This window comes from Rana temporaria, chromosome 3, assembly GCF_905171775.1.
Source record: "Rana temporaria chromosome 3, aRanTem1.1, whole genome shotgun sequence".
Lineage (NCBI taxonomy): Eukaryota > Metazoa > Chordata > Amphibia > Anura > Ranidae > Rana > Rana temporaria.
Window position 1 is genome coordinate 55,399,968 of NC_053491.1, and position 19,366 is coordinate 55,419,333.

Sequence of the window (19,366 nt, forward strand, 5' to 3'; positions counted from 1 at the left end):
TTGGTGGGATGGACAACTTAGTCCTGGATAGACTGTTAATTTGGTTGCAATTGCCATTGGTTTGGTTAAATAAAAACGTCGCTTACACCAGAAAAATGTAGTATGAATGCTTTGCTTTTGATTGCCATGTCATCTTTGTCGGCTCAGTTGAGTTCATTCATGAAGTCTCTGAGCGTGTTTTTTTTAGATCTTTGTCGTAGATTTCTAGATTGCCAATAGCTTCGTTATCCGTTAACCTTCCCCACCGTACTTTGACCTCCCCCTCAGCTTGCACACTGCATTGGAGCACTCCATGTTCAAAGAGAAAATAAATAGGTACAGGATGGGAAGGTCTATTAAAAGGTTGGCTTCATAAATAAATATAATATATATACACATACACAGTATCTCACAAAAGTGAGTACACCCCTCACATTTTTGTAAATATTTTATAATGCCTTTTCATGTGACAACACTGAAGAAATTACACTTTGCTACAAATTTGCTGTCCCCTCAAAATAACTCAACACACAGCCATTATTGTCTAACTCGCTGGCAACAAAAGTGAGTACACCCCTAAGTGAAAATTTCCAAATTGGGCCCAAAGTGTCAATATTATTTGTGGCCACCCTTATTTTCCAGCACTGCCTTAACCCTCATGGGCCTGGATTTCACCAAAGCTTCACAGGTTGGCACTGGAGTCTTCTGGCCACTCCTCCGTGATTACATCGCAGAGCTGGTGGATGTTGGAGACCTTGCGCTCCTCCACCGTCCATTTTGAGGATGTCCCACAGATGCTCAATAGGGTTTAGGTCTGGAGACATGCTTGGCCAGTCCATCACCTTTACCCTCAGCTTCTTTAGCAAGGCCGTGGTCATCTTGGAGGTGTGTTTGGGGTTGTTATAATGTTGGAATACTTCCCTGCGGCCCGGTATCCGAAGGGAGGGGATCATGTTCTGCTTCAGTATGTCACAGACAGTACATGTTCATGGTTCCCTTAATGAACTGTAGCTCCCTAGTGCCGGTAGCACTCATGCAACCTCAGACCATGACACTCCCACCACCATGCTTGACTGTAGGCAAGACACATTTGTCTTTGTACTTCTCGCCTGGTTGCCGCCACACACACTTGACACCATCTGAACCAAATAAGTTTAACTTGGTCTGATCAGACCACAGACCAAAGTTCCAGTAATCCATGTCCTTAGTCTGCTTGTCTTCAGAAACTGTTTGTGGGCTTTCTTGTGGCTTCTTTCTGGGACGACAGCCATGCAGACCAATTTGATGCACGCTGCGATCGGCCGAGTCTCATAGGGGACCACAGGGACAGGCTGACAGCTCATGCTCAGGATGACTTCATTTAACTATAGCACGGGCGGGAAGTGGTTAACTACCACCAAAAGAAAGCTCTATTGGTGTAAAAAAAATGAATACAGTGCAATTGTCATTCAAAGTGTGAGTGCTGAAAGCTGAAAATCGGCCTGGTCAGGAAGGGGGGTAAAAGTGGCAAGTGGTTAAATTAATATTAAACACACACACTGTTAAATTTACATTGTCCCTTCTAGTTCTGTATCTGGATGATGGCACTGTAATTATTTTAATAAGAATACAAATCCAAATTGCTTATTTTTTTTCCTAATCGATATCCATCCCTTTCTCAGCCTGTCTGCAGTAAAATATAATCAGGAGGGGCTTCTGGTCCTCTGCCGCTGGTCATGTTAAAAAAATAAAAAGGCTTTGGAATACGGAGTAAAAATAAGTAATTCATATCAAACTTTTTAAAATTGTCATACAAATATATACTTGAAATCAAATCTTTATTATTTTTTGTCAATAACATGGTGTGGACAGATTTCTGCCAGTCAGGCTGTGTCACTCCCCTCCAGCCTGTGTCTTGGCATAAGAAGGAGGTGAAGTCTCCATCAATCTACATGTAATATCCCCCCATTGTGTTTAGCTGGTTAGTGGGTATGGAGAAGGAAGGAGAGAGAGAGTGGGCTGCCATTTACCACTGTGTATAAACCCACATGTGTGACTCTATAGTCACATGGGCTTCCCAGATGGGGAGGAAATGCTCAGAATAGAAACTCACTGAAAATGTTCAGTTGCCACCACAGCTGCAAAATTCCTACCTGTATCAGGGACATGAACATGAGGTGGAGATAGAGAGCAGAAAAATCAACCAGGCTTATTGCAGAGTACAAAAAAATGAATATCACAGTAACTGAGTATGAACAGCGTGTAATACAGGGGTTGACAAATTTGCTTGGAATCTAGGAGCCAGCTAAAAAAGTTAGGAGCCAGAAAACGCGCCCCGTCCCGAAGAGCTTGCTCGCAGAAGCGAACACATACGTGAGCAGCGACCGCATATGTAAACGGTGTTCAAACCACACATGTGAGGTATCGCCGCGATTGGTAGAGCGAGAGCAATAATTCTAGCCCTAGACCTCCTCTGTAACTCAAAACATGCAACCTGTAGATTTTTTTTAAACGTCGCCTATGGAGATTTTAAAGGGTGAAAGTTTGTCGGCATTCCACAAGCGGACGCAATTTTGAAGCGTGACATGTTGGGTATGAATTTACTTGGCGTAACATTATCTTTCATAATATTTAAAAAAAATGGGGATAACTTTACTGTTGTCTTATTTTTTTTCTCAAAAAAAGTGCGCTTGTAAGACCGCTGCGCAAATACGGCGTGACAAAGTATTGCAACGATCGCCATTTTATTCTCTAGGGTGTTAAGATAAATATATATAATGTTTGGGGGTTCTAATTAGAGTGAAGAAGATGGCAGTGAAAATAGTGAAAAATGACATTAGAATTGCTGTTTAACTTGTAATGCTTAACTTGTAATACCAACGTCTCACCACCAGATGGCGCCAGCTCACAAAAAATAAAAAATACATTTTTTTTTTTTTTTTGCCCACCTTCCAAGCCAAGTCGCCAGGACACTATTTCTAGTCGCCATGGCGACCTGGCGCCCGGGATTTGTCGATCCCTGGTGTAATACACCATTTTTTGATCGTTTTTTTTTTTTTAATAATGTGGGGGTTAGTGACACTTTAAGGGCCGGTTCACACCACAATTTCACTGTTTTGGCTGTGTTTCTGCATGCGCATTTTTGATGCATTCTGATGTATTTTGCCACATTTCAAATGTGTTTCATACAGAAACAATGCAGCATGTTCTACTTCTATTGCCTGCACTGGAGTACAATGCACTGGTGTGAACTCGGGTCATTGGAATCCATGTTAAACACTGTCCAATGCACTGAATTGCATCTGGTATGAACAGCCCAAACTAGAGGGATTAATGCCAGGAAAGTGGCACAGCAGCTTTATTGAATTGGCCCTACTGTGCTCTTTAGTTACTGCTGAGTTATATACTTTGTAAATCTATACTTTTCCCTTTACTGCTGAGTGTCACTGGGGATGTTATCCTTTTAATGTTAGGTCTGCATGTAATGTAGAATTGTAGCTCTGTATCTTTTCTCGGCACGCTTAACATTTTGCAACTGGAATGTAAAATGTGGTTGTCCTGTATAATTATCATAATGCCATACGCAGCACCCATGGTGTGTGATTTGCTGTTTTTATTAATCATTCAGAGCTCTCAGTAACTGTTAATTTTCTTTCTGGGATTTAAGTATAGCTCCAATGTGTCAAAATAAGAATTACGAATGCTTATCTTTTTATGTCTTTCTTTCATAATTCTACCTAAAGTGAAATGCCATTTCTTTAACTGCTTCCGGACCGGCCTGCACATAAATACTGCAGCCGAACGGCCCTTCAGTGTGAAATCGCATACCCGTACATCGTCTTTTTTTATTTTATTTTTTTCGTGTGTGATCGTTCGAGAGGCAGACAAAACGGCGGTCTGCCTATGTAAACAAGGCAGATTTCTGTTCTGTCAGAGGGGAAGATGGAGATCTTGTGTTTCTGCTGAGCAGGGACACTGATCCCCATTTTCCCTCAGTCATAGCACCCCCCACACAGTTGGCAGTCACTCCCAGGGAACACATTCAACCCTTTGATCACCCATGATGTTAACCCCTTCCCTGCCAGTGTCATTAAAACAGCGACAATGCATTTTTTTTTTTTTTTTTTTTAGCACTAATCACTGTATTGGTGTCACTGGTCCCCAAAAAGTGTGACTTGGTGTCAGATTTGTCCGTTGCAATGTCACAGTCCCACTAAAAATCACTTATCGCCGCCATTACTAGTAAAAAATATAATAAAATAAAATAAATTCTATTCCATAGTTCGTAGGTGCTATAACTTTTGCGCAAACCAATCAATATACACTTATTGGGATTTTTTTTTTTTACCAAAAATATGTAGCAGAATACATATTGGCCTGAATTGAAGAAATTAGATTTAAATACAAATTATTGGATATGATGTTTTATTGAAGAAAGTAACTTTTTTTTTTTTTTTTTTTTTAGATTGACAGCTTTTTTTTGTTTATAGTGCAAAAAAAATAAAAACTGCAGAGGTGGTCAAATGCCACCAAAAGAAAGCTGTATTTATATGTGTGTGTGTGTGTGTGTGGGAGGGGGGGGGAGGACATACATTTTGTTTGGGTACAACGTTGCACAACCTTGCTATTGCCAGTTAAAGTAGCGCGGTGCCGAATCACAAAAAATGGCCTGGTCAGAAGGGTGGTAAACCTTCTGCAGCTGAAGTGGTTAATCACAGAGATTACTAAAGGAAAACTCTATACAAGTATAATTAGTTGTCCTTTAACCACTTCCATACCAGGCACTTACGCACCTTCCCGCCCAAGCCAATTTTCAGCTTTCAGCACTGTCGCACTTTGAATGGTAATTCAGTTTCAATGCTTTTTTTTTTATTTGCCCTTCCCTGGTGGTCCAGTGTGGTGATCCGAGGGGGGGCTGTGCTGATAAACAATCAGCGCGAACCCCCCCTGTCAGAAGAGCTGCCGATCGGCTCTCCTTTACTCGTGTCTGTCAGACGCGAGTGAGGAATAGCCATCAACGGCTCTTCCTGTTTACATCGTGATCAGCCGTGATTGGACACGGCTGATCACGTGGTAAAGAGTCTCCGCCGGAGGCTCTTTACCGAGATCGGAGATGCAGGGTGTCGGACTGACACCCCGCATCACCGATCGCTGCGCGCCCCCACGGGCGCGCGGCATGAAATCCTGCAGGACGTCCAGTCAGGATCGTGTAACCACTTCCCGGACGTAAATCGGCCATAGGCCGGGCGGTAAGTGGTTAAACAGACCCATACATAAATGTTAATTTATAGCTGTGTTGGAGGTCTTGAAGGGATGAATGTGGTTGTAAAAGCACAACAGTTTTTTTTTTTTTTTTTTTACCATCATGCATGAAGGTAAAAACCTATGTGAAGCAGCCCTCCCAGCCCCCCCCCCCCTAATACTTACCTGAGTCCCCTCCTGATCCAGCAATGTGAGAGCCTTGCCACTCCAGAGACTTGCACTCCTGATTGGCTTTTGGCAGCAGCGGGAGTCATTGGCTGTCAATCACAGCCAGTTAACCGATCGGGAGACGGAGGGGGCAAGACCGAGCCGCGGCTCAGTGTGCCTGCTTGTGTGACCCCATAGCAAGCTGCGGGAGAAGCCAGGAGCACTGGCATGGGACCAGAGAAAAGGAGGATCCGGGCTGCTCTGTGCATAACCACTGCACAAGGCGGGTAAATAACAGTTTTTTTTATAAAAAACAAAAAAACTTCAATATCACTTTAATAGTAAAGGGCCGAAGACATAATTACATGCAGGCTCCATGCTGTATCGGTCGTGTAAATCAAAAACCTTTGACTTCTCAGCCAAGATCATGTGACTAATCGGATTTCTAATGCTCCCCATTAGCAGAGAGGTTTAGGATTTTGAACATGTGAGCAGCACTGGTAGGAGCACACGGAGCACCTTTTTCTCCAGGATTTTAGTCCTGCTGTCAGTTCCCTTATGACATATAGAAGGCTGTTGGTCGTTATACCCCCAGAGAGCGAATATGTGAGCAGGAAGATTCCACTATTAAACCAATATTTCATTATTATTCCACTACTGAACATTAAATGGTATGCTGTGGATATGTTGAGGATGATTTACATATAACGTTTTATTATTGAAATGAACGTTAATACACTTCATACATGGGTTATGTATTGTAGAAATACTTTAAGTATTATAAAAATGTCCTGATTGTGTTTTTCCTCTTTTTGCTTTTTAGTCCCAGAAATCTTGGATAGAAAATACCTTCAAGAAAAGAGAATGTGTCTATATAATCCCAAGTTCAAAGGACCCACACAGGTAAATTATAACAATGTGAATTTTGTGTTCACTTTTGAGCTATGGCAGCAGTTTATGTTTATTGGTGATAAAGAAGAGGTTCACATTGTGATGACAATTGGGTAGATTCACGTACGTTGGTGTAACTTTGCGGCGGCATATCTTAAGGAATTTAAGCTACGCCGCCGTAAGTTAGCTAGGCAAGTACATGATTCACAATGTACTTGCCTGCTAAGTTACGACGGCGTAGCCTAAATCGGCGGGCGTAAGGGCGCCTAATTCAAATGTGTTGGAGGGGGGCGTGTTTTATGTTAATGAGGCTTGACCTCATGTTTTTTGACCTACATTTCCCAGCGTGCATTGTGGCTAAGTACGCCGCACGGGCCTATTGATTTCGACGTGAACGTAAACGACGTAAATCCCGATTCGCGGACGACTTACGCAAACGACGTAAAAAATTCGAATCTCGCGGCAGGAACGGCGGCCATACTTGACATTACTATTCCAATAGGGCCTAGCTCTAACTTTACGCGGCCTATCTCTTACTTAAACGGCGTAAAAGTTCTGTGTCGGCCGGGCGTATGTTCGTGAATCGGCGTATCTACTAATTTGCATAATCTACGCCGACCGCAATGGAAGCGCCACCTAGCGGCCATCCGAAATATTGCAATCTAAGATAGGACGGCGCAAGCCATCGTATCTTAGATATGTTTAAGCGTATCTCTGTTTGAGAATACACTTAAACATAGGGCGGCGTAGATTCTGAGTTAGGTCGGCTTATCTACTGATAAGCCGGCCTAACTCTTTGTGAATCTACCTAAATGTTTTTTTCTGTTTTTGTACTAAGTTCTCTTGTATTGCTAGCCAGCTGACACTCACAATATGTACTCATTCATACTAGGTGGGCTGAGTCTATGCTGCACAGCCTTGCCTGGCACAGTCCCAGCACAAGACGTGGCAAAAACCCTTGTTTCCTATGGTTTCAATTCACACCACTGCACGCCTTCCTTTTTTTTCAGCACATCGGGAGCCTTGGCATGGTTCCTTTCCCCATGGAACACCAGCATTAGTGCTTTCAGAATGGCTGTCTGGTGTGAACGTGTCCCTAGTATACAGAAGGCCAGCTGGTGGAGAGGCAGTGGGATGCTTTGAGGAATGTTCTGTTGGGAAAACTTGGGTCCTGCCACTTCCATGTGGAAGTTAATTTGCAGTCCATTCCTCAATGGGTCGGGGCTGTTTTGGAAGCATTGGGAGCAGTTTTTATGTCCAAAACCACTGACTTTGCCTCTGTACTTGCCCTGTCTTGGAAAATGTGCCTAGTGAGTGGCCCAGTCTTGTTGAGCACCGAAAGCACACTCATTTTGTTGGTTACTGGACATCACTCCCTGTTTCATGCTGGCCTTTCCGTAGAAGACCTCATGTCTTCTGGACTGATTGCTGGCATCATCCGATGGGTGAAATGTGTACCTGCACACTACTTTTTCACCTACTTCTTGCCCACCTACAGTGACTTTCCTCACTTCTGGCTATCAAATTACTTTTTACTGACTAGTTGCTGCATTGGCTGCAGCCTGGAATCATGTTGGTCTCTCTATTTCAGAGTTCTCTTCAGCTCCATCAGGTATAGCTGATATGCAGGACTTTATGACCGAAGGTTTCGTTTTTTATTGACTCCAGGTGCCAAGGCCTTAAGCACGCTCCTGCACTCTTGAAAAATCTGATTTACCTGTGGCCCTTAGTGGCTTCTGAGCCATCAACTGCAAAGGCTCAGTCAGATTCAGAGTTGTTGAAATCTTTGTCAGATTAGCTTACATTACCCCTCAGAGTTGTAGTCTACTGATATTATTCACATTTAAAATTAGACTAATGGTGCTGTGCCCCCACATTGAAAGAAGAGAATCGGCTTGTTTCCAGCAGTGCTGCTTCCAGCGTTTGGTCTTAAAGGCCCACTTTCCTTTGCACCCACTTTTTGTTTTTATAGGGTACTCGGATATTTCCTCCAAACTTTTTGCAATGATTTTGCTATAGGATAGTTGACACCTGGGTTTCTGTGTATACTTACACAGGGCACACTGTGTATGCTTACCCAGACACACTTTCCCATTTACACACACTACTCTGAGTACCCCACAGGGCAATACCCTCATTGATAATAATGGCAGAAAAATTCAGGCAGGCACTCGCTCTGCTGAAGGTTTGCCACAGAGTGCCCATGCTTTCCTTGAATCCCAGCAATACCCTGTTTTACACTGGTCTCTACATATGATTCGAACTCTATCTCAGGCATGCAACAAGCAGCCTGTTTGACCAAGGCAGATTTCTCTGCGACTGTGTCATACTCTCTTGGACTGTCAATGGCCTTTATATAGCCATCCCTGCGTGAACCTACCACACTTTTTACCTTAATGCAAAAAATGAATTAGGGGTGAAAAAACACCTTTTTAGCCTTTTCAATCACTTTAATTTAAAATTTGAATGTTTCAGGTGTAGGTCCTGCTATCTCCATATTTAAATAAGCATCTTACAGTGCCCATAGAATATGTTCCTTTCATTTAAGGATTTTTGTTGACAGAAAATTTTAGACTGTTAAAGGTTTTCTTTGCTCTTGTAGGCCCAGCCCTGCAACTGGCTATTTCTGTTATTTCCGTTTTGTCAAACTGCAGCTAATTGATTGAACTAGAGAAATGAACAATCAACAGGATCTTGTATTCCAGAACCTGATTCTGTCGGGTCCACTCATAAACCTTGCCTTGTTGCCATACTTTTCTGTGTTGATGTACAAGAGTAAGTCATGACAAAAAATTCTAGAATGACTGACTGACTCTCATCGCTGTCCATATGTTCCTCTAAAACAGTGGTTCTCCACGCCTGTGCTCAGGACCCACTAACGGGCCAAATTTTAAGTACTTCCTTGGGGAGATGCAGATTATATCACCTGTGATGTATTTCAGTTATCTTGCAAACCTGGCCTGTTAGTGGGTCCTGAGACCAGGAGTTGAGAACCACTGCTGTAAACGAAGAGCACCCTGTTGCTCTCCCCACACTTCATCTTCAAAACCAAAATTCAGGCCTTCTTTTCAGCATAAGACATGGAAGTCCACCAAGTCTGCCACAAAGCCCATTTCCACAATGAAGGGTTGGGAACATCTGTTGCAGTTTGCTTAACTCTAGGTCCCAGACGTCCCAGGCCTATGGGTTCAATCAGTGGTTTAAAATGGGTACAAAATAGTTTCAAACTGTACCCCTTTACTGGTTTCTTCTCAGACTCACTATCTTTTGTCCCAAGTAGGTGTTCTGTTCCCTGTCAAGGTCAGTGTCAATGTGCAGGCATTCCAGCGGTACAATCATCCAACTTGCAAACGACTCATACTTGCAAACGGAGGGAGATAACCGGAAGTGAGAGGAAATCTACCCAATACGAAGGGAAATTCACTCCTGTGAGTGTTATCATGGGGGAAAAAGGTGTATCCACTGAAGCTTTATCACTGATCCTTGTTTCCACAACAACCCAAAATTTTCAAAATCCTATTATCACAGGGACAAAAATTGTGGTGAAATCTTCTGAACAGGGGCACATGCAGCAAAACAGACATTACAGGGGTGTTAATCCTTCCTTATGCAAATTTTTTTTTTTGCTGGAGTTGCACTTAAAATATGCGCCTGGTAACTAGCTTGCATACAAATTTAACTTAAGAACAAACCTACAGAACCGATCTTGGTTATAATCTGGGAACTGCTTGTATTCTACTCAAACCTGTTCATGGTATCAAAATCATCTGGGTATTCATCCTATTCAGACCTAAAGACCCTAAGCAGGTACGTGTATATTTTTAGGTTTCACATGGAATCTGCGAGGTTGGGTAATTGCATCTCTAAGACAAGGGGAATATCTGGCATCAGTGGACATTCAACATGTCTACCTGCCCATTCCTATTTATGCACCATATCCGCGTTTTCTTCCCTTCCCGGTAGGAGACGAACACACTTTCAATTTGTCGGTCTATTCTTGGGCCCCAGAGTACTTACAGCCTTGCAGCCCTACTAAGAACTTGCGGCATTCAGGTCATAGGTTGCCTAGAAGACCTTCTTCTGAAAGACCCCTCTCCATTAAAATTGACTACAAATGTCAAAACGGCTATTCAGATTGTTCAGGGCTTTAGCTGGATGATCAACCTTCAAAAGTCTGCTCTCTAGCCTCCCACTCATCTGAAAGATTTAGGCCTAATTCTAGATACTTATTCTAGAGCCTCATTCAAGACGGTCATTTTTGATCAGGGCCTCTTCAACACAAGTTGGCCTGGAAGAACACACTGCCTCTTGTTTCTATGCTTCTTCCCAGTCAAGCACGGAACTCTTTAACTTGGTGGATTTTAAACCAAACCTTGTAAGTGGTGAAGTCCTTTCTTCCATATTCATGGAAGGTGATGATCACAGGCTGGGAAGGAAAAATGTCAGTCTTGCGGTTCAGGAAGCTAGACCCCAAGGGAAGCAAAACTCCCCATCAACATTCTGGAACTCAACGCCATAAAGCTAGCTCTGTGTCACTGGACCCCCCTACTTCAGGGACACCCAAAAAAAGGAATTTTGGCCTGTAAGCGCCATATCTTGGAGTACAGTACATCACAAAAACTGTTTTTAATATGCATTATTTGCCAAAAAACTGGGATCTCTTAAAATGCAGAGGGGTTGTAGGGGTACACCCAGTGTCTAATCACCTGAAGGTAGCAGCCTATAATTGATGTATTTTTCAGAAAAGCCTCATGCACACTGGAAGTTTTCCTAGCTCTCCTAGAGTTCGCCAGAAAAAATGCTTGACACTTTTACAAAAGTGTTCCGCATTTAGTCGGTTCAAGTATTTTAGAGTTACCGTATTTATCGGGGTATTGCGCGTTCCGGCGTATAGTGCACACCCCTAATGTGGACCCGCAATTCCTGTAATTTTTTTTTTAGTACTTACAGTTTTGGTGTCTTGCGCAGCCTCGTCGGGTCCGGCGTCCGTCTGCGGCTTCGGTGGTGTCCTCCCGGCTTCTTCCGCGCTGTCTCCCCGTCGAATCACCGCTTCCCGCGCTCAGTTTGAATGCCTGCGCCAACATATACCGAGTGGAGTACACTCGGCTACATTCGGCCAGGCTTGGCTTCGCTCGTGCTCACGCTCTGTGACGTTTATGCGTGAGCACGAGCGAAGCCGAGCCTGGCCGAGTGTACTCCACTCGGTATATGTCGGCGCAGGCATTCAAACTGAGCGCGGGTATCGGCGTATATCGCGCACCCACGATTTTCCCCTTATTTTAGGGGAAAAAAGTGCGCGATATACGCTGATAAATACAGTAATATATTTCATTGGCCAGAATAATAATTTTTAATAATTGAAATTAACACTCAAGCGCTAAATACGCATTTATGCGCGTTAAACGCCAAATGCCCAACGCCCCTAGGAGCAGCTGAAAAAATGTCCAGTGTACACAAGGCCAAAGGGTCAGTTATTTTTTTTAATTAAATTTAGGTTTATGGTATGTATTAAGAAGCCAATGTGCAGCTGGAGTGTTTAAAAAATTACTGACTTAAAAAATGATTTTGGTGGTGGCAATAGCTATTTAATATCGTATAAAAAAAGCCTGGGCACCAAAGAGGACAGGTGTTTTATTTTCTGTTTTCTTTTGTAGATGCATAATAACCTTTTAATTTATTTTGCTGTTGGCTTTACTATATTGGCAGTTTTACAGATAAAGTGGAAAACTTGCAAATACACAATTAGAAAGGTGTTAACCATTCCCAGGCATTTAAAACATAATCTTTTATTTTTAGAGTTGTGGCAGGTTTATTTTTAGAATGGTAACTTTTTGTTCTTTGCCGTTGTCTATGGAAAGGGAAAATGTGGGAATGCAACAGAATTCCATTATATACAGGGAAATTGAGCCAAATCTCACCTTCACATCTAACATGTCTGTTACTGAATTACTTGTCAGGTGATTTTACAGATATGTGCTTTGTAGTCTTAAGCTGGCCATACATGATCGAAATTCGGCAGGTTCAGCAGGGACCGGCTGAATTTTTATCTATGTATGGGCACCCTGGTTATACACAAGTAAATCTATCGAGTGACTTGTGTACAATCTGCCTGTTGGGTTTTTCCCAAATGATTAGTGTCGCTGTTTTGTCACATTAGGCTAAACATCACGTTTGGCTACGGAAGTTAGGTTGTGCTGAGAAATTTCGTACTGCGCATGTATGATGCGTTGCAAAAGTTTTGCGACTAAAAGGAGCAGTGAAACCGTCAGATAATGTCACAGAAGTGACGTTACAGACAATACAAACACTGCACTATGCGTTCCAACACAAATACTTCCATCCGGTACAGACATGTGTAAAAGTGGCGGGAGCGCGCACAGCTACAGCTGAATTAAATTAAGGTTCTATGGTTGAGGCTGGCCACGCTCCAGCAATGCAACACTACAATACAAGTGGAATGCATTTTCATGTGTTTTATGTCACTTGAAAAGAAAAAGAAAGGAGGGCACACCGACCTTGTGCATTACCACTTAAAATGTAATATTAAAACAGAATAAAAGCAATGGTCCTACTCACAAAACAAACATAAGTAAGAGCTTTTCAGACAGCTGGACTGGACCTCACGGCGCCTGCCAGTAAAACTTCAGACATCAAAAACGGCTGAAGCGTTTCTGGGGCGTACCCCCTTCTTCAAAGCCTAGATGGTCCGTGATACCTCTCTCCTGCTGTGTGTCCTCCTTTTATTCTAGTACATGTGTGTATGGATGGACATCCCCCAAATGCTACTGGCCACTGACTGGCAAGCCCCTCCCCCATCTCGGAACCCTGCCTATCTCTGCTGCCCAACCACAAGTGAGGGAAGACAGACAAATAGATTGCACCAAGGCGACCCATGTAAATTCGCCAATCTCACCAATCTCCCCGTCTGTGCGTGACACATGCCAGGGGTCAATAAGCCAACCAGTGATCTGCAAATACGGGCGCCACTCAGATAGCTGGGCAATATTAGTTGACATATATTATATTCTATATGGTAATAGATCTATACCTGCTCCCCTCCCGTATTGGGGGACAGGAACCGTCCCAGGGTCACCTGGCTATCATCCCGGTGTCACCTGAGTGCACTAAACCAGCGCGCCTGCATGCTGGGACGCACTCTATCAGCAACCAGGAAGTACGGGGTCCTCCTGCGTTCCACCCCGCACTTCCGGTTCCGCCGAACCTGCGTCCCTGCGCATCGACAGCACAGGGCTCACAGGACCAGGAAGTGTGGGTGTTTGCGTTCCACCCGCTACTTACGGTCCACCCACTGCTTCCTGAGCATGCACACGCACACGTGCGCGCGCATCTACAGTAGAGAGCTCTCGAGACCAGGAATTGCGGGTGTTTTGCGTTCCACCCGCTACTTCCGGTCAAAACCCAGCTAGAAGGCTGTGCTATGCATCCCCATTGAACCAGTGGGCAGGGGATAGAGTAGAGACAATGCCTGCAGGCCAATCGCCACTTGAGTGTCCCACAAATAGCCAGTTTAGTAGATGTAAATGCATAATTAAATAATGACAAATATAATATATAGAAAAATATATATAGTAAAAAAATAGTAAAAAATAGTAGTATAACACGTCCCATACACACATGCACAGAGAGGCACAACAGACGCGCATGTATGGGGGTGCAAGTGCAATTGAATACATCCTAAAAACAATAATAGTAGAGTCCCAATATATATATATAAAAAAGGCCCCCTTATTAAAATACATATATCATAATAAAAGCATATATTCTTATGTTTTAATACACATATAGAAAAAAATCCTAAAAGACAATAGTAATCACACTAATAGAAAGGACCATATACATACATGTAAAAATCTATAGACAAGCATTGCACATGATATAATACACGGGTGGGAAGTTGGTGCATAGGCACCAGCTTCCTCAGTGCTAATATCTCATCTGCACGAATTGCACCAACCCACCACACACAAGGCTCATGGAAAAAAATCCCATGAGTCTGGAGAGAGAAAAATAATATGTATGTATCACTTATAGACCAATCAAATAACACAGTTGGCTATATCATAATATTACATTATACTACCCCCCCCCATATATCATATCCCTACTTGGTGCCTAACTACTACATCCAAACCACCATGCATGGGCTCGGCTCCTTACTACAGGTGAAAACTAAACTCCAACCTTCTACTGGACAAACTTCATAAGGCGGCCCTCTAGTCTAATTGATACTATCTGGTATGATGAAAATTACCTGACGGGGAGTGGCATACCATCCACTAGCCCAGCTAGTGGAATGGCACACTCTTGTCTCACAAGGGCATTTAGCTAGTAGCCCTCAAGAGGCAAAGGTGAAAGTAATACCTATAGCGGTCGTCTTTTGTGATAAAAAAAAAAAAACGACGTTTTTGAAACTTCATTTTAAAAAACGACGTAGCCTACACACCATCGTTTTTTCAAAATGCTCTAGCAAAGCGCGGTTACGTTCAGCACGTACGACGGCACTCTGTTCCATTCAAGCTCGCTTCATAACTTGCTTCTCAGCATGCGCGGGTTTAAAAACGTTGTTTTAAACGTCGTTTTGCCCACACACTATCATTTTAAATGACACAAAAAATTCAAGCATGTTCGAATTTTTTTTTTGTCGTTTTTCAGAAGACCTAAAACAACGTTTTCCCCAACACATGGTCATTTTAAATGACGTTTTCAAAAATGTCATTTCATCACAAAAAAAGTCTCTGGCATTAAAGTTGTTTCAAAGTCGGATCAAAGTAATGCAGGAACCTTTTCTGAAGTCTCAGCAATTTCAGTAGTGTCAATAGACTGTGTCTCATGGAGATACATGGCATTTCACATGTCATGAGACCTTGGGTCTCACAAGTTGAATCCTAAGTCGTACAAGTGTGAAAGGAGCTTAACAAAGATTTCTCTTTTTTTTTTTTTTTTTATGTTATTCAAGGGGTATGGGTGGGGGACTATCAAATGAATACAATGTCTGCTTTAATTTCCAAATCGGACCAGTGCAGATTTTTTTGCAAAATGTAAACTGTGTCTTAAAATAAGAATACATTTTTGTATGATGGTCACTGTAACCGTATGCTGTTCACATCTGAAAAAAATGGTGTCCATTTATTATATTTTGCATTATAATCTTAGAGCCAACAACAGGAACATCTTCTGTAGTAATTATTTTATTCATTTTTTTTGTTTTTTTACAGATGCCTTCCAGGATGCCAGATATGCCAGCAACTTGTAAGGTGTGTACGCCTGTGTTTTAATAATAATAATAATATATATATATATATATATATATATATATATATATATATATATATATATATATATATATATATATATATATATATATATATATATATATATATATATATATATATATATATATATAGGAATATATATGTGTGTGTGTGTGTGTATATAATATAGTGTGTGTAACATATATATATATATATATATATATATACACACTATATTTTTATATATAATGTGTGTGTGTGTGTGTGTGTGTGTATATATATGTATGTATGTATGTGTGTGTATGTATATGTGTGTATATATGTATGTGTGTGTGCGCATATATGTTACTTATATTTTTATACATACATACGCACACATTTAATAATAAAAAAGATATATCAAATATTTTTGTGTTACTTCATTGCAAGAAGTACCCAGTATTGCCAGCCTTTATTATGAATATAAAACATTCTGTGTAATACTGTAAATTATTTACCGTGAACTTTTGTTTGTAAAGTATTTACCCTTTTTGGGTAAATACTTTAAAGCTAAAGTACATTTTCTAAATAAGGTGCAATATACCTCTAATGCTTTTTAGTGGTTTGTGAGCTGTTGTGTAAATACTTTGCCTTTTCATCATCCTTTTTAGATGCTGTTGCGGCCGTCTTGTCAGACAGCATGCCTGCTTCACAGCCAGCATTGCTATGAAGTACTCCGATATGAAACTAGGTGAAAATTTCACAGGAGAGCAAGAAGTATGGACCGTTGAGAAAGACACAGAAGAAAGCCCAACAGATGCATATGGCGTTATCAATTTTCAAGGTGGATCTCATTCCTACAGAGCCAAGGTACCTGGGTGCAGTACTGTGGGACACTTCATACCCAAAGAAGTAGAGTGATGCCTGGTACACAATATCATTTTTTTTTTTTTTTTTTTATTCGTCCCAGCGGGCTGAACAAAAAAAAAAAAAAACAGAAAAGCTTGGGAGGAGCCACTGTACTATCTGATGTTGGTACAGCGATCTCCCTGCTGTGCTATTGAGCTTTGCCAGCTTTTGTCGGACAGGCTGGTGTACACACAGGCTGAATGTTGTCCGGTTTCTGTTATACCGTCTGATTTTAGGCCCGCGTGTACAGGGCTTTATGGTCCTCATTTCCAGTTGTTGAATGATGGACAATAAACAAACTGGTTTTCCACCCCTTTGAGCATGTGTGCTTCTTGTGTGTGATTCACCTTATCTGCTATATTGCTTCTAATTTGGATTTTAAATTGATATTAAACACACATTTTTTAGTTTCCATTGTAACTTCTATTTCTGTATGTGGATGATGGCACTGTAATTATTTTAATGAAAAACAAAAAAAGATAAAAAACAAAAAAAATCCTATGTACCTTTTTGCCTAATCGATGTACAGCTGTCATATGACCCAACTTTCTCCCAGCCTGTCTGCAAGAAAGCCTAAGCAGGGGGAGATTTTAGTCCTCTGCTGCAGGTCACATGGTCAAAAAAACAGCCTTTGGAATAGAGCGTAAAAATAAATATTTCATATCAATAAACAGTTTTTTTAATTGTCATACGAATATAGATTTGAAATTAAATTTGTATTTCGTGGAAATAACATGTCATGGACGGATTTCTGCCAGTCACAGGCTGTGTCGCCTCCTTCCAGCCTGTATCTTAGAATAATATACACCCACATGTGTGACTCTATAGTCACATGATCAGCTCAGATGTGATAGGGAGGAAAATCTCAGCCTAGAAACTCACTGAAAACTGAGCATGTGCAAAGTTGCCACCACAGCTTCCAAATCCCTTGATGAATTGGGTACATGAACAGAAGGTGGAGATAGAGAACAGTAGGCTCAACCAGTTTTTTCTTTTTTTGCAGAATACAGCGAGTATGAACTGCATTTTTTGATTAGTTTTTTATAATGTGGATTTTAGTGACACTTTTAAGGATAACTTGAACAGATCAGAAAGGGAGGAGATGCAAGTGGCAACAAGTGATGATGAGACCCTGTATCTATTTTCAATTGTTTTTATTAAAATATATCTGGAAACCTCACAAAATAAAATGGCAAACAATCCATACCATGCTTGAATCATTCAACAAATTAAGTACATCTGGAAAAAGGAAAAGGGGGAAGTGGGGAGAGAGGGAAGCTTAATCGGGGCATCGCTAATAAGGCAGGTCAACTTTGGTGACCGATAATAAGAACGAATATGAGGGACAAACATTAAATAGGTGGTGGCACAGAAGAAACCCGCAAGGCTCCCGTAGATGGAGGAAGTCCCTCCCAGGGATAGCCCTACAGGTCTATCTGTGATAGGCCCATAGACTTTAATGCTTTGAACAACAATATCGCAAAACCTTTGAGATAATCCTCAAACTATGAGGAATTTATCTTGTATTGTAAGCTTCAGTTATTCTCTCCGTTATCAAAACACAATGCAGTCATTTGTTGGGAATGTAACTCCCACTGCTGATCATTTATGGAAAATAGGTAGGGAAAGAGGTAAAAGGGTGAGCAGCAGCGGGGAAAAAAGCAAAAGAGTAAAAAGGATAGAGGAAAAAAAAGGTGAGTCTGTTCGGGGATTTACTGCCAGCCGTTCCTGGAGTCAAAACCTACCCTGCATCTATTTTTTGTGTTTTATGCCCTGCACTTTAGTATTGTTTTGAGTGGTAGTCAAGAGGGCTGGTCATCAATCACAAAAAGTAAGATATAGCCTGAGCTTTGCCGAAATTCAGTATTGGACCTCCACAGACATACCTCTTTTCCCACTTTACTGCATGCGTTACTGATCTCTTTGGGGATGTCTGCAGCTGTTTCCTGGACATCCCACAATGCATGTTGGAGATGAAGAGACAAATAATTGCAGATGAACTGCAAAGTTTTTTTTTTCCTGCCCCAGCAGGCACTAGGAGAGCAAGAGGATATCTGATGGTTTCGAAAAAAACATTAGGATCCAGCTTAAGAGGTGACTGAGTCCATCTGGAGTTTGGGCCTGTTCACACTGCTGCGTGGTGCCAGATCGCATGTGATTTGCACCGCACTGCAGTGCAAATCACATGCGATGTTCGTGCGATGCAAATTCAGCCATACAGATAGTATGGCTGAAATCCCATCGCATGCTGGCCAAACTCCCACAGGACCTTTTTTGGTCCGCAGCAGAATCGGTTTCCACACCCATGCAATCCGATTAATGTCCGAATTTTCAGATCGCACTGCGATATGCAAACTGATTTGGAGGTGTCCTTAACTTTCATGTGACACTCCCAGCAGGGAGACATGCCACCGGGAGGCATGCAATGCGGGATCCCGCAGTGGATTTGCAGGGTTCCTGCATCGCTGCTGTATGATCTGAGCCTCAAAGTTGTAAAGTTGCCTGTGGTGCTGTAACAACCTCAAGCTGTTGTGCAACCAGCAAAGATTGGTAATTACCAAATGTTACAATATCTGCACTGACATATTTTTTTTACATTTATTTTTGTTTTAGTATGTTAGGTTGTCCTATGACACAAGACCAGAAACCATTTTGCAGCTTATGCTAAAAGAATGGCAGATGGAATTGCCCAAACTCGTTATCTCTGTACATGGAGGAAATCAAAAATTTGAGCTTCATCCACGTGTAAAGCAATTAATTGGCAAAGGTCTCATCAAAGCAGCTTTAACAACGGGAGCCTGGATTGTTACCGGAGGAGTAAATGCTGGTAAAGACCATTTGAACCTGTTGTAATGTGTTTTGTATTACCATTGTATGTTCCAGACTGGTAAAAAAGTATCCCATGGTCATACCTGAATGTTTGAGTAGTGTGTCTCCTTAGAATCTAG

At 41.8% G+C, this 19,366-nt stretch overlaps 1 protein-coding gene across 4 annotated transcripts in view; it reads left to right on the forward strand.

Annotated features, from left to right (window-relative positions):
- TRPM7 (transient receptor potential cation channel subfamily M member 7) overlaps positions 1 to 19,366 on the forward strand; it is a 190,026-nt gene that overhangs the window by 55,061 nt on the left and 115,599 nt on the right. For all 4 annotated transcript variants that reach the window (XR_005747851.1, XM_040342596.1, XM_040342595.1 and 1 more), the window contains exons 2-5: positions 6,191 to 6,270; positions 15,495 to 15,533; positions 16,181 to 16,379; positions 19,032 to 19,245. Coding sequence is in view for 3 of the 4 variants with exons in the window: in XM_040342596.1 (XP_040198530.1) it covers positions 6,191 to 6,270; positions 15,495 to 15,533; positions 16,181 to 16,379; positions 19,032 to 19,245 (532 nt within the window). In the remaining variant the exon portion in view is untranslated. The remainder of the gene's footprint in view (positions 1 to 6,190; positions 6,271 to 15,494; positions 15,534 to 16,180; positions 16,380 to 19,031; positions 19,246 to 19,366) is intronic.